Source organism: Mus caroli, unplaced genomic scaffold, assembly GCF_978045245.1.
Source record: "Mus caroli unplaced genomic scaffold, Mus_caroli_1 scaffold_10, whole genome shotgun sequence".
In the NCBI taxonomy this organism is placed as follows: domain Eukaryota; kingdom Metazoa; phylum Chordata; class Mammalia; order Rodentia; family Muridae; genus Mus; species Mus caroli.
In genome coordinates this window covers 15,645,980-15,670,355 of record NW_028227265.1, presented here as the reverse complement: position 1 = coordinate 15,670,355, position 24,376 = coordinate 15,645,980, and the positions used below count along the sequence as shown (strand labels likewise).

The 24,376-nt window shown below is 43.5% G+C and overlaps 1 protein-coding gene across 3 annotated transcripts in view; it reads right to left on the bottom strand.

Annotated features, from left to right (window-relative positions):
* Positions 1-24,376, bottom strand: part of Adamts18 (ADAM metallopeptidase with thrombospondin type 1 motif 18) — a 155,421-nt gene that overhangs the window by 78,141 nt on the left and 52,904 nt on the right. For all 3 annotated transcript variants that reach the window (XM_085844260.1, XM_021170369.3, XM_085844261.1), the window contains one exon: positions 90-372. In XM_085844260.1, the coding sequence (XP_085700386.1) occupies positions 90-372 (283 nt within the window). The remainder of the gene's footprint in view (positions 1-89; positions 373-24,376) is intronic.

Genomic DNA, 24,376 nt, shown 5'->3' with positions numbered 1-24,376 from the left:
TGACCTGCCACATCAGCAAACCCAGCTACCCTCAAGACTCCCCGTTGAGGCCCTCTTCAGAACAGGACAAGGAAAGTCTCCTTACATACATTTCTTGCGTCGTCCACAAAAATGCCGCTTTTGCCACCTTCGATGGCTGTACTCTGGCTCTTGGCTCTGGGAGGCAGGGGGAGTGTGACTTGGGGAGTGACCAGGATATGTCCGCTGGGAGCCAGGGTAGTCTTGGTACCATCTGACCCTCTTCTCTGCTGTCCTTTTGTACAGGACGTGAGGATGGTGGCCCGCAGGCGAGCTGTAGTTGTGTTCCTGGGCCAGCAGCTGAGGTAGCGGTGAGATGAGGAATTCATTGTCTCGGGTCCTTATCAGACCTGACTAGAAAAATCCAAACACAAAAAGCACACTCATGACTCCATGCGTTGCCTTGTCCTGGGTTGATTCTTGGCATCTTTGCATTGGTTGCTTCCTGTGAGGAGGCACTGTGTACAATAATTGCTATCTGTTTGCCTTTTAAAAATTACGTGTGTGTGTGTGTGTGTGTGTGTGAATACATATGTGCACATTCATGTATGTGAAGGTCAGAGGACAATTTATAATAGATAGTTCTCTCCTCCTGCCACATAGTGCCCTTGGGACTGAACTCACATCATCAGTCATGATGGCAAGCACATGTACCATGCTAAGGTTTCTTATTGGTCCTGCCATGTCATGTTTTCTCTGCAATATTAAATGCTACTGTTATAATTCAAGTTTTACACAGCAGATAACAAAGACTAAGTGGGTTGGCACTCTATCTCTAAATCTATGTTAATCATGGGGAACCCATCAACTGTATTTTTTCAAACATATTTTATGGTAGTAGAGGGTTCAAATCCAGGGCCTTACACATGCTGATTATGCCATGTATTCTTAGGCTACCTGGCTAGGCTGTCAATATTTCATGTTTTTATTGATTTATTTGTATATTTATATGTGGTATATGTAAATGTGGTTGTGTACTTGTATGTGTGTGTGCTTATGCATGTGTGTATGCTTGTGCATATGTGTGTACTTGTGCATGTGTATGTATATGTGTGCATGTCTGTGTGCTTGTGCACATGTGTATGCTTGCGCACGTGTGTACATGTGTGCGTGAGTGTGTGCTTGTGCATGTGTGTGTGCTTGTGCATATGTATGTACTTGTGCATGTGTGTATATGTGTGCATGTATGTGTGCTTGTGCATGTGTGTGTGCTTGTACATGTGTGTTGTGTGCTTATGCATATGTGTATGCGTGTGCATATTGTGTACTTGTGCATGTGTGTATATGTGTGCATGTGTGTGTGCTTGTGTATGTGTGTGCTTGTACATGTTTGTGCTTATTCGTGTGTGTACTTGTGCACATGTGTGTGCTGTGCATGTGTGTTGTTTGTGCATGTTTATGTGTGCATGTGTATGTATATGTGCCTGTGCGTGTGCTCCATGCATGCATGTGCAGGCTAGTGAAGGAAAATGTTGGGTCCTGTCCTCTGAGACCTTGAGCGAGGCTGGTAGCCAGTAAGCGCCCAAATCTTCCTATCTTCATACCCACAGCACTAGAATACAAGTACATAAAGCTTTACCCAGGTTATTATATGAGTGCTGGGATTTGAACTCAGGTCCTGATGCGTCTTGAGCAAGCACTCTTACCCACTGAGCCATCTCTCCAGCCCCTAGAGCAGTGATTGGTTCTCCATTGTCCGAATGCTGTAACTCTTTAATACACAGTTCATTCTCTGGTGGCCCCCAATCATCAGTTATTTTCATTGCTACTTTAAATTGCAATTTTGCTACTGTTATGGATCACAATTTAAATATCTGTCTTAGGCAACCCCAAATGGCTTGCTACCCATGCGGAACCGCTGCCCTAGACTGATGATGTTAGTAAGGGTTTTTGAAGGAGCGAGCTAAGAGATGTCCTGCTTGAATGCCTTTGACTGGTAGACACCAATGAGACCTGGATGGAGTAGTGAATATAAAAACAGCTCCTGGCTTATGTAGTAAGAACGAGGCCTCCTCTATTGATTTCCTAAGTGCTAAGATGGAGAGTAGACTTACAAGAATGGCTGCAAGAGGAACCTCCAATAGCCTCTAAGTGAGGGCTATGCTATGTCAATAATGTGTCACTCAGAACGCCATCTGCTGGGGAAACATCCATTTAAGACTTCCTTGGCTCCCCACAAGCATGCCTTCTGGGGTTCAAGCACTGACTGAGGCATGCAGATGTGCTGGCCCTTAGCACCAGTGGGAATCTCAGACATGGGGCTATTACATCACTGCTGCTGCTTTTTGCTTTATCCAGCTTATGAATCTGTACATGAGACTGCCTTACCTTCACATGCAAAGAGGGGGACTTGGACCTGCCTTGACCACCTTGCAAGACAAGACAAAAAAGGTATGGCTGAAGTCCTTTGTACTACTGAGGCTGTAGAACTTCTATAATGATGGCTCAAAGAACTAACGCATGTTCACTCACGCTAGCTCACACCTGCTAATGTATACCATGTGCCATATAACAATGAGCAGGACACACCACGCAACAGTGCAAGAGAATTGCAAAGCATGGGGTTGACTGGCTGGGTAAGAGGGGGTGTTGGAGCAAGGGCAGCTTGCACAGGAATACAAAGTCAGCACCTCTGCTAGGCTTTAGGATGCAGTGGGGTAGAGTGGATGACTGACGCTGGAGTTTAGCTATCTGTCAGAGTTCATCTTTGCGGTCCTAAAAGAAGCCCCAGAATACATGATTTGGGCCTGATTTATTTGCCCTTTCAAAGGTTTGCTGACTTCTGAGAGGTTACATCACGGATATTGATACACCCAGGGCCTGGGGACAAAATCAGATGGCTCCCTTTGCCAGGCACACAACTAGGTGCCTAAGTCCTCATCCTTTCTAGGTACTGGCATTTACACATAGTCCATAGAAAAGAGAATACATTCATGTCCTCATGGAGATTACAAGAGAAGAGAATGAATAGTATTACAAAGTTGTAATTGGGCTGGGGAGATAGTTCAGTCATTAAAGTGTTTGCTATGCAAGTCTAACCCGACTCTGAGCCCCAGAATACCAATTAAGACATCAGCAGGCATGGCCACAAACTCTCACCATCCCAGCAGAGACAGGAGAATCCCTAGGGCCCATTGGCCGGCCTGCCTAGTGAATTCCAGACCAATGACATAACCTGCCTCAAGAAACGGGATGACGGCTTCTGAGAAAGGACAGCTGAGATTGTCCTCTGGCCCCACACACATGTACATATACACGTACCCCCTCACACATGAACACACAAATACATAAAGACTAAGATAAGCGAAATCCCACCATTGCAGAAACACCTTCTATCATATCCCTCGGACAAATCTCCTGGATGGATATGCATTTGCTCTGCTCTGGCCTCCTATGTTTAGCTCAGGCAACGTTACTAGAAACTTCCATCTTTCACCTTGACACCTTCTACCTAGTCCTTGACACCACCTGGAATTCTCATCAAGGATAAATTAGCATGTATAGTGCTTGCTACCATCCAAAGGTTTGAACTTTCCCACAACTGGCTGTTTCATAAGTTAGTTTCGTCCTTTGAAAATTTCCAGTAACTTCTTTGGTAACCACCAGTAGGTGTCTCCCACCCAGGCACGTTATGCCAGAGCTTCATTGGACTTTTTTCTTTGGCCATCCAGGTGGTTAGTGGAATGTTGCAAATGTTGGGCGCTGGTGCCTCAGCTGCTATGTCATATCTTCAGAGAAGCTCTGACACCCCTTCAGAGAAGGGGACCACCTGTTCCCTTCCCAAAGGATCACAAACCACACAGTCCATTGTCCTCCCATCTCTCTCCAATGAAAGAAATAAAATCCAAGTCTTTCTGCTTCTAATACAACATATCTGTAATAATACAGACCCCACACGAAGCCTTGGGGTACTCCGAATGCTAACAGACAACAAATATTTGTTTCTTAGTCAACAAATGTGTGTCAGAGTGGAGACTAGACTGAGAGCAGGCCATCGGGGGAAAGGAAGAAAACCAGGCTTGGGAAGTGAAAAGAAACCCCAGTTGCAAGAGCAGGTGGAATCCTGGGTCTCAGTTTCCTGTGCAGAGTACTTGCCTCCAAGCCACGCTGGCCCCTCCTCTAAACTACATGTAGACAAAAGACACCATTTACAGCCCTCCCTAGACAGAGAGGCATTACTGAAGGGAAAAAACTGCCTTACTTGGTTTAACTTATATCCTTAAAGTCATGTAAGTGCCTGGACTGGATTGACGGGTTTGGAAGTTCGTTCGTTCTTTCTCTCTCTCTCTCTCTTTCTCCCTAATTCACGAAGACTCTAGGCTGCTCAAAGGCAGAGGGGGCATTTCTATGTTGATACATCGATAAACTGGTCACCGAGAGGCAGGACAGAAAGATGTGATCCACTAACTAGACAAGTTGGGGGTGGGGGGCGGCTGCGGCAGTGAGGGGCTCCTCTTCCTGGTGGCTGATAGAAGCCTCTTGCTGGTTGAGCGGCAAGGATCACACAGCACAGTGTGATCATTTGCTGTGAAACAATGTTGCTTTTCTGGAGAGATGTAAATATGGGGGTTAAAAGAACAACATTCCTGTGAAGGCCTCTGTTCTGCCCTGGCTTCAATTTCGAGGAGTCTCAAAAACCCCTTTTACACTTAAAAAAAATGCACAGTGCCCCCTTAAGGGCAGTGGTTTTATCTTATCAGATTTAATCCCATCAAAGGTGCCCCTGAAGCCTTCCTTTAATCCCAATTATCAAGAAAGAGGCAGGAAAGGGAGTGGAGTTCTTAGCAATCCTTTGAGATGTAACTTAAAAGACACCCAAATTGAGTTTGTGGGTGCTGTTCAGACACTTAAGTGGGACTTGCCCTTAAAAAGCCCACACCCACAGGAGTGGGCCCTACCCCTCCCATTACTTCTCTTTATATCAATTCCCATCCTTCAATCTATGTTAAAACATTCTCCTAACATATGCTGGCTGTACTTTCTATTGGGTCTGGAATGTTTTCCTATGTGTAAGTCTAGACTTCAGCTACTTTTGAGTGAGCATCTCTGAAAAGAACCCTTCAGGCCTCTCTAGGAGGGAGTATAAAGCTGTCTCCTGCTGACTGCCCACGTCAACGGATGGGCCTGTCTTGAGACAAATGCCACTGGACCTACACACTTCAGTTCAGTATGAAGTGTCTAAAACAATTCTTCATAACGATAGAGGGATTGCACCGTGCTAGATAATTAAGAAAGGAGAATATTCTTTCCCTGGGATCTGATGAAAAGCAGTGTAATTTAGACAAAGACACAAACTATAATTTAAAGACACAGGCCAAGTGCATCTAAATTGAATCATCTATGTCTTGGGAGTGTGAAGCCTTTTATACTTAACTAAATCAATGCAACCTTCTGCCTAAATATGGTGGAGAGGTTGACTGTGGTCCCCTCTGGCTTCTAATTCAACACAAAACACACACACACACACAGAGGAAGCTTGTAAATATTACAAATGAAAATAAAATATTCATTAGTGTGCAGGGTGCAGTGTTTCTGGGAGGGAAGACTAGGATTCTAGTGGAGAGAGAGAGAGAGAGAGAGAGAGAGAGAGAGAGAGAGAGAGAGAGAGAGAGAGAGAGAGAGAGAGAGAGAGAGAGAGAGAGAGAAGCTTTTTTGAGGACAGCGAGGTTCAGACCAGAAGACATTTCCTGATCCAGGCAGAGAAACACTGGATGGAATGCAGGAATGGACTCGCACAACTAAGGAATGAAAAAGTGGGGACAAGCAGGAAGGTTGGGACCAAAGTGATTTGCAAAGCCAATAAGGCAGACAGTCTAGGTGTCCCTGGACAGAGGGACAGGAGAGGTCTCCAGTATACTGAGCTGGTGATGTCATAAACTATGGAAGGTGAAGAATTTGTCAAAATGACAAAGAGATAAGCAAAACAAAATGGCATTAATCCGGAAAAAGAAAGATCAGTACCCCGCTGTCTCTTCCCTCCACGGAGAAAGGCAGAGAAGGTGGCAGATGTGGCGCCCCCTACTGGGCTCTGCAGGAAGGCCAGCATGCATGTGGTGTGTTCTAGTAGTGTTTTCTCTGCCTCAATTGTAGAGACAGACTGAACCACTAAATTAAAAATAAAGTACATATTGACCATAGGCCAATAACCTATTTTGATACCTTATTCTTTTAACTTTAGATAATTAATATTAGCCAATAAAATTTTTTGAAAACTTTAAGTACTACATTAGTCAAAATGAATATAAAACAGTTCTTCAGTCCAAAATAGAAAAGGAAAAGCAGCAAATTTAAAAAAATACCACACACAATATATTGGTGGTTAAATTAATAAATTTGTTTTTTTAAATCATACTATATATTAATAGTTCTTTTAAGAGGCTCAAGGTTTTTTTTTTTTTTTTTTTTATTACATATTTTCCTCAATTACATTTCCAATACTATCCCAAAAGTCCCCCATAGCGCCCCCCACTTCCCTACCCACCCATTCCCATTCTTTTGGCCCTGGCATTCCCCTATATTGGGGCATATAAAGTTTGCAAGTCCAATGGGCCTCTCTTTCCATTGATGGCCGACTAGGCCATCTTTCGATACATATGCAGCTAGAGACAAGAGCTCCAGGGTTCTGGTTAGTACATCATGTTGTTCCAACAATAGGGTTGCAGATCCCTTTAGCTCCTTGGGTACTTTCTCTAGCTTCTCCATTGGGAGCCCTGTGATACATCCAATAGCTGACTGTGAACATCCACTCCTGTGTTTGCTAGGCCCCGGCATCGTCTCACAAGAGACAGCTATATTTGGGTCCTTTCAGCAAAATCTTGCTAGTGTATGCAATGGTGTCAGCGTTTAGAAGCTGATTATGGGACGGATCCCTGGATACAGCAGTCTCTAAATGGTCCATCCTTTCATCCCAGCTACGAACTTTGTATCTGTAACTCCTTCCCTGGGTGTTTTGTTCCCAATTCTAAGAAGGTGCACAGTGTCCACACTTTGGTCTTCATTCTTCTTGAGTTTCATGCGTTTATCAAATTGTATCTTATATCTTGGGTATCCTAAGTTTTGGGCTAATATCCACTTATCAATGAATACATATTGTGTGAGTTCTTTTGTGATTGTGTTACTTCACTCAAGATGATGCCCTCCAGGTCCATCCATTTGGCTAGGAATTTCATAAATTCATTCTTTTTAATAGCTGAGTAGTACTCCATTGTGTAAATGTACCATAATTTCTGTATCCATTCCTCTGTTGAGGGACATCTGGGTTCTTTCCAGCTTCTGGCTATTATAAATAGGGCTGCTATGAACATAGTGGAGCATGTGTCCTTTTTACCGGTTGGGACATCTTCTGGATATATGCCCAGGAGAGGTATTGCTGGATCCTCCGGTAGTACTATGTCCAATTTTCTGAGGAACCGCCAGACTGATTTCCAGAGTGGTTGTACAAGCTTGCAATCCCACCAACAATGGAGGAGTGTTCCTCTTTCTCCACATCCTCGCCAGCATCTGCTGTCACCTGAATTTTTGATCTTAGCCATTCTGACTGGTGTGAGGTGGAATCTCAGGGTTGTTTTGATTTGCATTTCCCTGATGATTAAGGATGCTGAACATTTTTTCAGGTGCTTCTCTGCCATTCGGTATTCCTCAGGTGAGAATTCTTTGTTCAGTTCTGAGCCCCATTTTTTAATGGGGTTATTTGACTTTCTGGAGTCCACCTTCTTGAGTTCTTTATATATATTGGATATTAGTCCCTTATCTGATTTAGGATAGGTGAAGATCCTTTCCCAATCTGTTGGTGGTTTTTTTGTCTTATTGATGGTGTCTTTAGCCTTGCAGAAGCTTTGTAGTTTCATGAGGTCCCACTTGTCAATTCTCGATCTTACAGCACAAGCCATTACTGTTCTATTCAGGAATTTTTCCCCTGTGCCCATATCTTCAAGGCTTTCCCCCACTTTCTCCTCTATAAGTTTCAGTGTCTCTGGTTTTATGTGAAGTTCCTTGATCCACTTAGACTTGACCTTAGTACAAGGAGATAGGAATGGATCGATTCGCATTCTTCTACATGTTAACAACCAGTTGTGCCAGCACCATTTGTTGAAAATGCTGTCTTTCTTCCACTGGATGTTTTTAGCTCCCTTGTCGAAGATCAAGTGACCAAAGGTGTGTGGGTTCATTTCTGGGTCTTCAATTCTATTCCATTGGTCTATTTGTCTGTCACTATACCAGTACCATGCAGTTTTTATCACAATTGCTCTGTAGTAGAGCTTTAGGTCCGGCATGGTGATTCCACCAGAGGTTCTTTTATCCTTGAGAAGAGTTTTTGCTATCCTAGGTTTTTTGTTATTCCAGATGAATTTGCAGATTGCACTTTCTAATTCGTTGAAGAATTGATTTGGAATTTTGATGGGGATTGCATTGAATCTGTAGATTGCTTTTGGCAAGATAGCCATTTTTACAATGTTGATCCTGCCAATCCATGAGCATGGGAGATCTTTCCATCTTCTGAGATCTTCTATAATTTCTTTCTTCAGAGACTTGAAGTTTTTATTATACAGATCTTTCACTTCCTTAGTTAGAGTCACACCAAGATATTTTATATTATTTGTGACTATTGAGAAGGGTGTTGTTTCCCTAATTTCTTTCTCAGCCTGTTTATTCTTTGTGTAGAGAAAGGCCATTGATTTGTTTGAGTTAATTTTATATCCAGCTACTTCACCGAAGCTGTTTATCAGGCTTAGGAGTTCTCTGGTGGAATTTTTAGGGTCACTTATATATACTATCATATCATCTGCAAAAAGTGATATTTTGACTTCATCTTTTCCAATTTGTATCCCTTTGATCTCCTTTTGTTGTCGAATTGCTCTGGCTAGGACTTCAAGTACAATGTTGAATAGGTATGGAGAAAGTGGACAGCCTTGTCTAGTCCCTGATTTTAGAGGGATTGCTTCAAGCTTCTCACCATTTACTTTGATGTTGGCTACTGGTTTGCGGTAGATTGCTTTTATCATGTTTAGGTATGGGCCTTGAATTCCTGATCTTTCCAAGACTTTTATCATGAATGGGTGTTGGATCTTGTCAAATGCTTTTTCCGCATCTAACGAGATGACCATGTGGTTTTTGTCTTTGAGTTTGTTTATATACTGGATTACGTTGATGGATTTCCGAATATTGAACCATCCCTGCATCCCTGGGATGAAACCTACTTGGTCAGGATGGATGATTGTTTTGATGTGTTCTTGGATTCGGTTAGCAAGAACTTTATTGAGGATTTTTGCATCAATATTCATAAGGGATATTGGTCTGAAGTTTTCTATCTTTGTTGGGTCTTTTTGTGGTTTAGGTATCAGAGTAATTGTGGCTTCATAGAATGAGTTGGGTAGAGTACCTTCTGTTTCTATTTTGTGGAATAGTTTGTGAAGAACTGGGATTAGATCTTCTTTGAAGGTCTGATAGAACTCTGCACTAAACCCATCTGGTCCTGGGCTTTTTTTAGTTGGGAGACTATTAATGACTGTTTCTATTTCTTTGGGGGATATAGGGCTGTTTAGATCATTAACTTGATCTTGATTCAACTTTGGTACCTGGTATCTGTCTAGGAACTTCTCCATTTCATCCAGGTTCTCCAGTTTTGTTGAGTATAGCCTTTGGTAGAAGGATCTGATGGTGTTTTGGATGTCTTCAGGATCTGTTGTTATGTCTCCTTTTACATTTCTGATTTTGTTAATTAGGATGCTTTCCCTGTGCCCTCTAGTGAGTCTGGCTAAGGGTTTATCTATCTTGTTGATTTTCTCAAAGAACCAGCTCCTTGATTGGTTGATTCTTTGAATAGTTTTTCTTGTTTCCACTTGGTTGATTTCACCCCTGAGTTTGATTATTTCCTGCCGTCTACTCCTCTTGGGTGAATTTGCTTCCTTTTGTTCTAGTGCTTTTAGGTGTGTTGTCAAGCTGCTAATGTGTGCTCTCTCTAGTTTCCTTTTGGAGGCACTCAGAGCTATGAGTTTTCCTCTTAGAAATGCTTTCATTGCGTCCCATAAGTTTGGGTATGTTGTGGCTTCATTTTCATTGAACTCTAAAAAGTCCTTAATTTCTTTCTTTATTCCTTCCTTGACCAAGGTATCATTGAGAAGAGTGTTGTTCAGTTTCCACGTGAAGGTTGGCTTTCTATTATTTATTTTGTTATTGAAGATCAGCCTTAGTCCATGGTGATCTGATAGGATGCATGGGACAATTTCAATATTTTTATATCTGTTGAGGCCTGCTTTGTGACCAATTATGTGGTCAATTTTGGAGAAGGTACCATGAGGTGCTGAGAAGAAGGTATATCCTTTTGTTTTAGGATAGAATGTTCTGTAGATATCTGCCAGATCCATTTGATTCATAATTTCTCTTAGTTTCACTGTGTCCCTGTTTAGTTTCTGTTTCCATGATCTGTCCATTGGTGAAAGTGGTGTGTTGAAGTCTCCCACTATTATTGTATGAGGTGCAATGTGTGCTTTGAGCTTTACTAAAGTTTCTTTAATGAATGTGGCTGCCTTTGTATTTGGAGCATAGATATTCAGGATTGATAGTTCCTCTTGGAGGATTTTACCTTTGATGAGTATGAAGTGTCCCTCCCTGTCTTTTTTAATGACTTTGGGTTGGAAGTCAATCTTATCAGATATTAGAATGGCTACTCCAGCTTGTTTCTTCATGCCATTTGCTTGGAAAATTGTTTTCCAGCCTTTCATTCTGAGGTAGTGTCTATCCTTTTCTCTGAGATGAGTTTCCTGTAAGCAGCAAAATGTTGGGTCTTGTTTGTGTAGCCAGTTTGTTAGTCTATGTCTTTTTATCGGGGAGTTGAGTCCATTGATATTAAGAGATATTAAGGAAAAGTTATTGTTGTTTCCTGTTATTTTTGTTGTTAAAGTTGGCATTTTGTTCTTGTGGCTGTCTTCTTTTAGGTTTGTTGAGGGATTACCTTCTTGTTGTTTCTAGGGCGTGGTTCCTGTCCTTGTATTGGTTTTTTTCTGTTATTATCCTTTGAAGGGCTGGATTCATGGAGAGATAATGTGTGAATTTGGTTTTGTCGTGGAATACTTTGGTTTCTCCATCTATGTTAATTGAGAGTTTGGCTGGGTATAGTAGCCTGGGCTGGAATTTGTGTTCTTTTAGTGTCTGTATAACATCCGTCCAGGATCTTCTGGCTTTCATAGTCTCTGGTGAAAAATCTGGTGTAATTCTGATAGGCTTGCCTTTATATGTTACTTGGCCTTTTTCTCTTACTGCTTTTAGTATTCTATCTTTATTTAGAGCATTTGTTGCTCTGATTATTATGTGTCGGGAGGTATTTCTTTTCTGGTCCAGTCTATTTGGAGTTCTGTAGGCTTCTTGTATGTTCATGGGCATCTCTTTCTTTAGATTTGGGAAGTTTTCTTCTATAATTTTGTTGAAGATATTTGCTGGTCCTTTGAGTTGAAAATCTTCATTCTCATCCACTCCTATTATCCGTAGGTTTGGTCTTCTCATTGCGTCCTGTATTTCTTGGATGTTTTGAGTTAGGATCTTTTTGCATTTTACATTTTCCTTGATTGTTGTGCCGATGTTCTCTATGGAATCTTCTGCACCTGAGATTCTCTCTTCCATCTCTTGTATTCTGTTGCTGATGCTCGTATCTATGGTTCCAGATTTCTTTCCTAGGGTTTCTATCTCCAGTGTTGCCTCATTTTGGGTTTTCTTTATTGTGTCTACTTCCCTTTTTAGGTCTAGTATGGTTTTGTTCATTTCCATCATCTGTTTGGATGTGTTTTCCTGTTTTTCTGTAAGGACTTCTACCTGTTTGATTATGTTATCGTGTTTTTCTTTAAGGATTTGTAACTCTTTAGCAGTGTTCTCCTGCAATTCTTTAAGGGATTTTTGTGCTTTCTCTTTATTGTCTTCTGCCTGTTTAGCAGTGTTCTCCTGCATTTCTTTAAGTGTGTTATTAAAGTCCTTCTTGAAGTTCTCTATCATCATCAGGAGATATGCTTTTAAATCCGTGTCTAGCTTTTCCGGTGTGTTGGGGTGCCCTGGACTGGGCGAAGTGGGGGTGCTGGGTTCTGATGATGGTGAGTGGTCTTGGTTTCTGTTAGTAAGATTATTACGTTTACCTTTCGCCATCTGGTAATCTCTGGGGTTAGTTGTTATCGTTGTCACTGTTTAAAGATTGGAGCAGAAGCTGTGTTCCACTCACCAGCAGTCTCTAAATCCTGCGGTGGGGGTCGTGGGTAGCTGACGGTACCCCCGTGCTGGTCCAGCCGGAAGAGGCCTGTGGTCCTACACAGGCCGTTTTTCTGCTTCCCTAACTAATGCAGTCTCTGGTCCCGCGTGCAATTGGATTGGAGCAGAAGCTGTGTTCCACTCTCCAGAAGTCTTAAGATCCTGTGGTGGGTGTTGTGGGTAGCTGGTGAGTGTCAGCCGACCCTGCGCCCCAGCTGCCCCGGTGCTTTTCTGACCGGAAGAGGGTTGTGGCCCTATGTAGGCCGGATTTCTCTCTCCCCAACCAGAGCAGTCTCAGGTCCCGCGTGATTGGACTGGAACAGAAGCTGTGTTCCACTCACCAGCAGTCCCAAAATCCTGCGGCGGGGGTCGTGGGTAGCTGGCGGGTGGCAGGCAACCCTGTGCTCCCGCTACCCCGGCGCTGATCCGGTCGGATGAGGCCTGTGGCCCTACTCAGGCCGGTTTCTGCTTCCCTAACTAATGCAGTCTCAGGTCCCGCGCAATTGGATTGGAGCAGAAGCTGTGTTCCACTCACCAGCAGTCCCAAAATCCTGGCTACCCCGGCGCTGATCCGGCCGGATGAGGCCTGTGGCCCTACTCAGGCCGGTTTCTGCTTCCCTAACTAATGCAGTCTCAGGTCCCGCGCAATTGGATTGGAGCAGAAGCTGTGTTCCACTCACCAGCAGTCCCAAAATCCTGAGGCGGGGGTCGTGGGTAGCTGGCGGGTGTCAGGCAACCCTGCGCTTCCGCTACCCCGGCGCTGATCTGGCCGGATGAGGCCTGTGGCCCTACTCAGGCCGGTTTCTGCTTCCCTAACTAATGCAGTCTCAGGTCCCGCGCAATTGGATTGGAGCTGAAGCTGTGTTCCACTCACCAGCAGTCCCAAAATCCTGCGGCGGGGGTCGTGGGTAGCTGGCGGGTGTCAGGCAACCCTGCGCTCCCGCTACCCCGGTGCTGATCCAGCCGGATGAGGCCTGTGGTCCTACTCAGGCCGGTTTCTGCTTCCCTAACTAATGCAGTCTCAGGTCCCGCGCAATTGGATTGGAGCAGAAGCTGTGCTCCACTCACCAGAAGTCTTCGAGGCTCAAGGTTTTAAATCAAACCTTTAGTCAATAAAACTAGCTGTCTATATGTATATATGCATACAAATGTATATTATATATTACATATATTTCACACACATACTATATATATATATACACACACACACGCATATATATACATATATATATATATATATATACACATATACATATACACATACATACATATTAAAGCTTCAGGGAAAATACATATGCGCTTTCTCCGAAGATTAGATTTCAATTCTCTTAGAAGCTTTAAAGATAAGAAATGGAAGACTCCTGATAAAGTTAGTGGTGATTGGGGGCTTAATTTAGTTTTGAAAGCTCAGTGTGAACAGCCTTAAAGAGGAATGAAAGTTAGGAAGCTGTAAGCTTCTTTTTCAATTCATATCCCTGGGCCTTTAGATACCCACCCTCCCCCCACAGAACACCTTAATGGACTAATGATGCGCTACAGCTGAAACAGAGCTGCAGATGAAATGATCGAGTAGACCTTAAACAAATCTCTTGAATAGCAATAATAACAGTCTCACTGGTAGTATCATTCCACTTCAGTTTTTACAGATGTGTGACTAACAGGTACAACCAGACAGCTCTCAGAAGACTCACCAGAAAATATTAGTAAAGATCTACCTCTGGAATCATCACCAGGTTTGATTTTACTGTTTAATTTTATTCTAGCCATAATAACTTTTAAAATGTAGTTTCTTCAACCAAGATGGTCTTTCCTTTAACTTGTTAAGATTTTATTGTATATGTATGAGTGTTTTGCCCTCATGTACACCGTGTGTGTGTGTGGGGGGGTCCCTGTGGAGGGCAGAAGAGAGTATCAGAGTCCCTGGATTACAGTTGCAGATGGTTGTGAGCTACCACGTGGGTGCTGGGTACTGCAGCTGGGTCCTCTGCATGACTAACGTGTGCTCTTAGACCCCAAGCCAACTCTCCAGCACCCTATACGGTCATTCCTCTTAAAGACAGATCATTTGATCCAAACCATTGTAGTTAAGAATAGATAACTGATTCTTCACTGCCCAATTTGTCATGCTAAAGGCAATTTCCTAGGTTGGATTAAATGAAAGGCTTAGGAAAAAGTGGTTAGTATTGAAATAAAAATCTGTGACTTGGAGGCAGGGGAGAAAGAAAAGTAAGGAGAGAAACCCAGGTCTGCAGGGCAAAGCGGCTGCCGTCTCCCAAGAAGGACAGCCTCTGTGGGATGAGGATGTTTATGGACCTTTGCCCAGAGGCAAGAAGATTTACTGAAGGATTTGGGTGGAATGACACAGACATAAACAGTTCAGGAAGATTATCAAGAGAACGGCAGAGCTGAAAGGTGATGTGGAAGTGTTGCTGCCCCTTCGATGGGCTCGAAGGTTCTAAGTGTCTGCTGCTGTTTTTATCATTTTCATCTCCTATACAGTACCAGAACTCAGAGCTTCCTTGGGTGGAATAAGTTGATCCTTAGCCAGATTGTATTATGCCATGAGCTTTTTAGTAAATAGTCACACAAACACACACATACACACAAACACTCACCACACACACACACACATTCTTGCTTCTGGACAAAAGTCCATAAATATCATCATATATATGCTACATCCACTCCAGTAGTGACAAGCACGACAGGTCATGAAAACCTGGGCACTGTCCCGAGGCGAAAAGTTCATGGAAACTTAGTCTCCTGGAATCGTGGCATCCTGTATAAAGAATGCTCCAATGTCCTTGCTTTAGTTGGTAAACGTATCTGTGTGCTTTCCCTTAATATTGTTTTATCACAAGTGCTCCTAAGGATTGATATTTTGACATATAGCTAAGTTAGATTCTAGGCAGTCCTTGATCTGACTTTGGGCATGGATAGCTAAGTCACTGCCCTACACAGAAATTTACCATTATCTAGGAAGAAGGAAATTTGTGACCTAAAGAGGAACCAGAGTAGATACTTAGAACTATAGGTAGCTGAGTTACACCCATATGCAAGTATTTACAATGGACTAGGGGGAAGGTGGACTATGCAATAGACTAGAGTAGGAACTATGGCAAGGGCAGGAAGCCCTTTTTTGATCCCAGTTGTTAACATTGAGTTTTACCCCAGTTGGTTCCTGCCAGTTCTTCCATGTTTGCACTCCTCTGTTTTGTGTAAGAATCCAGTAACCTCTTTGTACCTTGCCAGTGTGTCACCCAACTTCCCTATTTTCTTCTGTATAAAAAGTTTGATGCTCGATTTGACAAATTACATTCAGATCCAGCACACTCTCTCATGTCTGTGTCTGTCTGTCAATTACTGCCAACTCTATGCCCATCTGTCCAAACCCCTGGTTTTCACGGGTTGAGGGGGGCTGATTAGGTCCAATCTGTGGCATACATACATATATATATATATATATATATATATATACACATACACATACATACATATACATATATACACACATATACACATATATACAGATATATACATTATATATAGAAATATATATATAGAAATACATATATATATGTATATATATAGAGAGAGACAGACAGACAGACAGACAGAGACAGAGACAGAGACGTAATGGCTCTCTCTGAAGAAATAAAGCCAAACCAAGGAGATGAGGAACTGTGATGAGCTTATTCACCATAAACTGTTTACTGAATCCCAGGAAAGAACAAGAGGGTTCATCTGGACCACTGCTCGGGCTGAGAAGAGGACACCTGCTGATGTTATGCCCTGAGATAAGCAACATGGGTAGCTTACTCCATTTTCTACAAAGCATATTAGTTCTAGGAGATCTAAACAGAAACTCTGTCATCCACACATGCAGAGGCGGTGGGACAGATGACCTAAGCAGGCCCCTCAGGTGTCCACATGCATCCCAGAAGAGATGAGATACCCAAGATTCCAGGTTGTTGTCAATGGGAAAAATATCTCCCATATTTTTGGAGGGAGGCAGGGGAAATGTATATTTTAACAAAATATTAGTATTCCCCATCCATTCCATTATCTCAACATCCACGGGATGGACTCACAATGCTATTTAGGTGGAGATTAAGGATTTTCAGATTTGGGTGCTGAGGAGAAGTCTTCATGAGCAAAATGCTTACTGCCTCAGTGTGAGGGCCCAAGTTCAGATTCCTAAAACCGATATGAAGTAGGTGTGGTAGTGTGTATGGGCTATAATCCCAGTGTCCCCATAGCAAAGACTACAGAATCCCCAAGGGTCACAGGTCCCTGATATTTACTGTGGTTAACAAGGGACTCTGGCCTAAACTAGGTGGAAGGTGAAGGCTGATACAGGAGTCTATCCACACATGCATGTGCACGCACGTGTGTGTGTGTGTGTGTGTGTGTGTGTGTGTGTGTGTGTGCACATACAGAATTTCCATGTTGGTATACTTTTGGGTGACCTCTTGCAAATGTGAGTTCATTGAGATTAATTTATAAGGTCATGGATGATACACTGGCAGCTATAGCACCAGAAAAACCCAACACTCATTCGACTTGACACTTGCTGTAAATGGTGGCATCCCAAGACCATGTCCATACAGGGAAGAAAAAAGTGACTAGAATCTCTGGTGAGATTTTCAGGCCACTCTCTCCACCTTCATACTAAGAGGGTATGGCAACAACTTCCTCACCAGCCCCCTTGTCTGCCATTCTGGTCCACACCATGACTTGACTGTGGGCTAAGTTACTCCATAGTTTACCATGCCAGCTCTACTACATTATCATCAAGATAGAGATAATATATCAAACATGGGTATAGAGACACTAAAGTTCCTTCCAGAAGCTATTAGGTGCTTCAGTTAAGTATAAATTATCAATACTGTCAATAACACTGTCAATAGTTCCTAAGTGTTCTTAGCAATGCAAAGATAGTGAGAGGCAGAATTGTCTTGGATTCTCCAATGCTCAAAGGCTTCTTTATCCTTTCCCTTATCACCTAGATCTTCTCAAACCTCTAAGAACTCAAGTCCCTGGTCTGTAAAATGGGAATAACAATAGCCCTCCCCTTAGAGAATTACATGCATTAAGACTTGTGATGTGTTAGAGATGGCAGGGGGCTGGTACTACATAGCAAGTATTCCTATAATTACTATATTTGATAGCTTGGGGACAGAGCAGAGAATTCAAGCCAGACCTTTTCTATTCTTTTCTTATGGTGGTTCTGTGTGATTTCCCTGCTCTGTGCAGCTCAGTCTGGTCTCAAATTTAGAGTGTTCTTGCCTCTCTGCCTCTGCCTCTGCCTCTGCCTCTGCCTCTGCCTCTGCCTCTGCCTCTGCCTCTGCCTCTGCCTCTGCCTCTGCCTCTGCCTCTGCCTCTGCCTCTGCCTCTGCCTCTGCCTCTGCCTCTGCCTCTGCCTCTGCCTCTGCCTCTGCCTCTGCCTCTGCCTCTGCCTCTGCCTCTGCCTCTGCCTCTGCCTCTGCCTCTCACCTGTGTACTCTATCCCACTGATCACTAGCATTACAGGACTGATATAGTACACCTGCTAGTCAGGCCTCTTCCTAACTATGTCACACTTAGGATTTTCCTCTTCAATTAGACCTGGAATTGTGGAGAGTGGTATAAACATCCTTTCTGTTTACTGGGAGAGATAACGGAGGGATGAGGCAAGACTTCAAAACCTGAGTAGAAAAGGATCAATGAAAATCTTCCAGATAGAACTGAAGATTCTAAAAGATGGAGAGGTCACAACTATTTCCACTTTGGAGAGTTTCTTACGTGAGAGAGGAGGTTTTAGGGTTCATAGACTGGTTGGTTGGTTTGAGTTGGAATAGGACAGTGGTGGGTTGGAAAGACATAGTTTTGGTTCCTCATCTTGTATGGCTAGTATGGACATTAACTTCATATTCACAGTATTCTGGAGATCAGATGTTTAGATGTTTAGACTAACTTGTTTAGACTCATCAGAACACTGTGGGCTTTCTGGAGCATGAGACAGTGGATCGTGACGATAGACTAGAACCCCTGAGTCACACACTGGCCATCTGTTCAGATGAAGCAGGCTAAGGCTTGCCCCTTCCACAGAATACCTGGTAAGCTGAGTCATCTCATACCTGCTCATGGACCACTCTGCCTCTTATTTGCTCAGGTGCAACCCTAGATAAAACTGACCTCTCTGTGTAACCCTTGACCTTCGCAGGGTAGGTCACATTGCCATATGTCATGTTGCCATACTGACAGTGACAAGGAAAATAAGGAAAAAGTCACCAAGTCCTTCTGTATGTATTTCTTCTAAAGGTTTCCCTTTCTTTTCTCCTCTCAACCGCATCACAGAGTGCTCTATCCTTCTGCTGTACTTCATTCCAGCTCAAATCAGTGCCAAATCACAATGAACCAACATGACTTTGATCTCATAGAAAACTCATGTCCTGACACAAAGGTGAACAAGTTCTGGCCCTTTCCTCAAAGTTGTAGGACCATAGCTATCTGACTGGTAAAGGTTCAGTCATTGTAAAAGCTCACAATGCATGCTTGTCAGAGCATTGTTTCAGCTAATTATGGTATTTCTACTGGAATAAAAAGTTCATGTCTACAACAGCTCAAATCCCATGACACCAGATTATCAGCTACATCCAGAAGCCGAGTGACTGCACAGCGTTTCATCACTCCTTTTCTTTCTTTGAGACAGGGTTTCTTTGTGTAGCCCTAGATGTCCTGGAACTCACTCTGTAGAACCAGGCTGGCCTCGAACTCAAATATACACCTGCCTCTGCCTCCCAGGTGCTGAGATTAAAGGTGTGCACCACCACTACCCAGCCTTAAACATGTATCCTATGAGAATTCTGGAGGATGTGACTCTGGGGAAGAGACAGCCTTTGAAGTGTCAGACTTTTAAAAAAGTAAACTACATCTGGACTGCATATCCAGAGTCCTAACTACTGGGCATTCTTGCCACTTCAAACAAATCAGGAAGACTTAAAGACAAGTAAGCATGGATCTGTGTCAGAATGAAGAGATGTTGAAACCTGAGGGTTACTCTTCTCTCTCCTCTCCTTGATGTTTTCACATCAAGAGGCCTGAAGGAAGAACAGCAGGTGCTTGAGGTAACATTAAGGCTCTTCATGGATCCAGAGATAGTGGGCTCACTGGTTCTAGAGAATACAGCCCGGACTGCTCAGCTTGATGACAGCCACATCATATCCTACAAGTCCTTTTTGAAGGAATTAAGCACAGAGAAGATTAAGGAGAAAAAGCCATACCTGTCCAGGCCCTAAGCTATCCAAGTGACCTAGTCAACTCTAACTGTCCACTTAACACAGTCTAGAGTCATCTGAGAAGGGTGTCCCAATCAAGGGGTTGTATAAATCAGATTGGCCTATGAGAATGTCTTTGGGAGACCATCTTGACTGTTAATTGATTGAGGGGGCACCATTCCCTAGGCAGTTGGCCCAGGGCTGCCAAAGAGTAGAGAAATCCTGCCAGAGAGTGACATGTGGATGTAATGTCATGGTTGTTGAACGTTCTTGATGCTGTGCCTTCCTCATAGTGATAGGTTATATGAGCTGGAACAAATTCCTCATAACACCCCCCCCCCCCGCCTTGTTGCTTTTTGTCAGAGTAATTATCACAGCAGCAGAAATGAAACTAGAACAAAAGGCAGAAGAATAAAGACATCGAGATCTACATTTAAGGAGTGTGCTACTCTGGGAGATGAACACAAGCACTCAATCAGAAGCACCCACTTTCTGCTTCATCTTCCTGATTTACAGATTCCTCCCACAGGCCATCCAGTCATCCCGCATTAATGGAGGGGATGAGGGGGAGGGTGGCTATTTCTCTAGTTTCTTTCTAATCCTTGTAATATAAATCTCCTAGTAAGACAGGGATAAGTGGTCCTGATTTTGTGCCTTAGCATTTGACAGAGCTTGGGCATGATGCTCAAAGTCTGCTGAATGGATGATGGCATCTATAGAATTCTGTAGGCAGATCTCCTCTAAGGGTCTGAATTCTTGTCTGATGGGGGACCAGCAGGAAGCTTTGAAATGTTGCAAGATTTATGCTATAGAAAACCCTGGCAGGTACCCATGTTCCTGGGATCCTCTGACACTCCTCCCAACCCCAGAACAATGAGGACACACCCTCCAGACACTATCATGAAAAGTGACAGAAACTTGCATAATGAGCACACATCGCCCACCATCCAGTTTGCTAGGCCTTACTCCTTGTAATTCGACAATAAGCGATTGGTTGTTGGTACCATTAGTTTTTAAATTGCACTCACTTAGCATCTAAGTTTGGAGGACAGAAATTCCCATGGCTGGCAGTCAATATGAGCTGCCTCAAACCAGTTACTTTTTCAAGAAGGAAGAGTTGATACACACTATCCATCTCAGCTGGAACTTTGTAAACAGCATCTGCTATGTTTGCAAGATACTCAGAACCAGTGATGCTCCCTGTTCCCAAGGCAGCTGCCTGCTGATGCAGGACTGGGAAGACATATGTTTTCACTTGTTTCTGTAGTGGTGATGGGTTATGTCAAGCTCTCCGCCCCGCCCTGCCCTGCTTCCCTTGGAACTGACAGCATTCATTTGTTAAACAGACAGTTAGAGCTGGAAACCATGCCAGTAACCAGCTGTTAGACATGGGAGGAAGTCTACTACGTGGCGTCAACTCACTGGGTAGCTGCACCAACGGGCTGTGTGATTGACTGAACTCACAAGTGCTCCCACGGGTGGTATGAGAGCACCTGACATGACTGCCGTGTTGGAGATAGCTGGTCTTAATTTTCATCGGTTATTTATCTTCTGCCCCTCTGCATCCCCTGCCTTAAGGTAATCCAAGGAAAATAATCGTAGGCTTAAGGGATATTTGCAATTGTGTAGTCCATTTCCCCATTTCTCTGAGGCAGGAAATGGGATACAGGGAGAATAAAGAATGTCTCAACAGGTCAAAACTGATTGGCAATATAGTAGAACCTTGTTGTCTACAATTCCATTTTCTTGTCTATTTAGTAGACAAGTTGGGCTTAATTGAATGGCCCATCTCCATCTTAAATTCAAGTATATTCGAAATTCAGGAGCATAAACAGGTAACAAGATGATGCAAAATAAACCTTATGATTAAGGCAGGGAGCTCCCCGTTCAAAGTCCCCCTCCTCCCACCCTCTCCAGAGCCCGCAGACTTTCAAAATCTGTGACCTTTGTCCTCATGAAACCCTGCATTGAATCTCTTATATTTAATCCATGCCTGGCTTGCCGAGTCAAGGCGGAGGCATTTCCTTTTCTGTCTCTGGCATCTGCCAGACCACGTGGCAGAAAGCTAACACCCTGGGTATGTTACATATAAATGTAATCCCTAAAACACCTTGGCATAAGTACAAGGAATGGATACTAAGTAAAGGAAAAGGAGCTGAGATTCTGAGTCTGGCCTTAGATTCAAATTTTGACTCCGCTCCATAAGGATCTCTGGCACTCGGTGCCGTTTGCTTAAGCTGCTCCTTTTAATATTCCTTGGGTATTTACATGTGACTCTCCAAAAAGCAGGCTGCTTGGTAATGGGCCTGTGTTATGTAATCAACGAACTGCCACTGTAAACAGGAGCAGGCCGATAAACAGAGCTTTCTAGAAAGCTGAAATAGAAGCAGCGTTTATTTAACCTTGTGGAGTCTGTGTGTTTGCAAATACTGGGGGCTTTCATGCAGAAACAAACTACAGCAGCCTCCAAGCAGCAGGCTTTTCTGTTCAGTGACTTACACTCTCTTGTAGATCATCAACATTGTTGCTCCGGGCAGAGGTTGGGAGGGAGGGGTCTAGCTGGCTGGCAGAACCAGTAAAGGGCCACATGCATTAAATTAAACCAGTATCCTCCATCCCGGTTTAGGTTTAGAAAGAAGTTAACAAGGTATGTTACAGAAACTTGAACTGAAGCCACAAATACAACCGAGGAACAGCTGGCAGCAGGCAGGGATCTCCGGGCTTTTCCTGACCCTTGCTTACAAAGACATCCTCATTCAGCTTTCAGGCGAATTCTCTTCAGGTTACAAGCACAAAGTAGCAGGAGATGAGAGGAGGGGTGGCTTTGTTGATAAGCTTTGGCTCATGTCATACAATTGTATATCAGGCTGTTGTGGATCAGTTTACATGACTTTCCTCCCTCCCCTTATTATTAAATGGTTCAGGTGACCTTGATCATGGGATAAATTGTATCTTAACACACCCGATGTGTCTTGGAAGAAATCTCAACACATCTTATATAAGAGTATATCCACATAAGGGCAGGGTGTGAGTGTGTATGTGGGTATGTGGCTACATACATGTATGTGTGTGAAATGCATCTAGAATCTAGAGCAGGATGCTGAGTAGCATCTCTGATTGCTTTCCCCCTTACATTGTGAGACAGAGTCTGGCTGAATGTGCCACTCCCTGTTCCTGGAAGACTAGCTGGCCAGCAAGGCCAAGAGACTCTCCTGTCTCTGTTTCCTTTGTGCTGGGGATCTAGGTGCCAGTTGTCACACCTATCCATGTAGATGCTGAGAAGCAAAGCTCAGGGCCCCGTGCTTGTGTGCCAAGCACTTTACAAACCAAGCCACCTCCTCAAAAACCCCTATTTTCATACTCTGGTGTAAAATGTCATAGGGGGATTTCTTCTGATGCCATAGCATTCATTTAGGGAGAATTATAAGCTGTATATCAGTGGCTTACTATGGTCATATTAAGAAGATTGGCATCAACAGTAGGTGGTAGCACATGCCTTCAATTCCAGCACTGAGTAGGCAGAGGCAGGCAGATCTCTCTGAGTTGGCAGCCATCCTGGTCTACAGAGTAAGTTCTGGGACAGGCAGGGCTACACAGAGAAACCATGTCTCAAAAAGAGAGAGACGGAGAGAGTGGGGGGAGAGGAAGAGATAAGGAAAGAAAGAAAGAAAGAAAGAAAGAAAGAAAGAAAGAAAGAAAGAAAGAAAGAAAGGAAGAGAGAGAGATAAGGAAAGAAAGAGAGAGAGGAAGAGATAAGGAAAGAAAGAGAGAGAGATAAGGAAAGAAAGAAAGAGAGAGAGAGAAGGAAAGAAGGAAAGAAAGAGAGAGAGAAAGAAAGAAAGAAAGAGAGAGAGAGAGAGAGAAAGAGAGAAAGAAAGAGAGAAAGCATGAGTCAGTACTAGGATACTGAGTTCTTTAAGCAAGGTTTCATTAGATTCTCTAGCCATAGCTAAGACAGCTCATGACCTAAAATGACAGCCAATGTCTTATTTGTCCATCCACATGTGAGGTGTGAACCAAGCTGGCCCTTTCTATCCAGCAGCGTGTTTAGTTAGCTAGTGATGACCACTCTCCTTCCAATATCTATGCAGCTTGAATGGAGAGTAGCCAGGCACCTGCTCTCCTCATTTCCCTGTCCTCATCTGTACCCAGCCCTTCCTTATACTATTGTCCAGGCTGCCGGCTGGCCTTTCTGGAGTTCTTTCCTAAACTAGTTTGTCTCTGGTCTTCTCCAGCAGGGGCACAGCAAGGCTGGGTTCCCCCATGTGGAGTGCTCTCCTCGGCTAATCACAAACACTTATAACTCCAGACAGTACTGCAGCCTTGCCAAAAGCCTGGGAGTCAACCCTTAACTGTGCTGCTTTGATGAACCGTGAACCCGGGGAGTTATCGACTGTGCCTCAGTTTCTTCAACAAGCATGTGTGCCAAGTGAAGGGCATCAGCTTGTTCTAGACATTAAGGAGTCAAATTAAAATATCTAAAGGACACGGGCAAGCACCTTCTGTACAGCCGGGGTCTGACCTCTCTGTTGCTTCTTTGACTGAAAACACAGTAGTATTCATTTTTTTTTCCCCTCTCTCTTTCTTTCCCCCAATGCTATGGATAAAACTGAAGGTCTCTCTGACGATAGCCACGCCCTCTACCATGGAGTTACACTCCCAGCCTCCTTTTCCCATTTGGTTTTGAGACAAGGTCTCATGAGCACACGGATTCTGGTTTTGAAAACGTATTCTTCCTGCCTCGGGCTCCCCAGTAGCTCAGCTTACTGTCCTGCATTAGGAAAAAAGTGGTAATATGGTGATTGTGTGTGTGTGTGTGTGTGTGTGTGTGTGTGTGTGTGCAGTACAAATGATAAATTATAATTCTATAG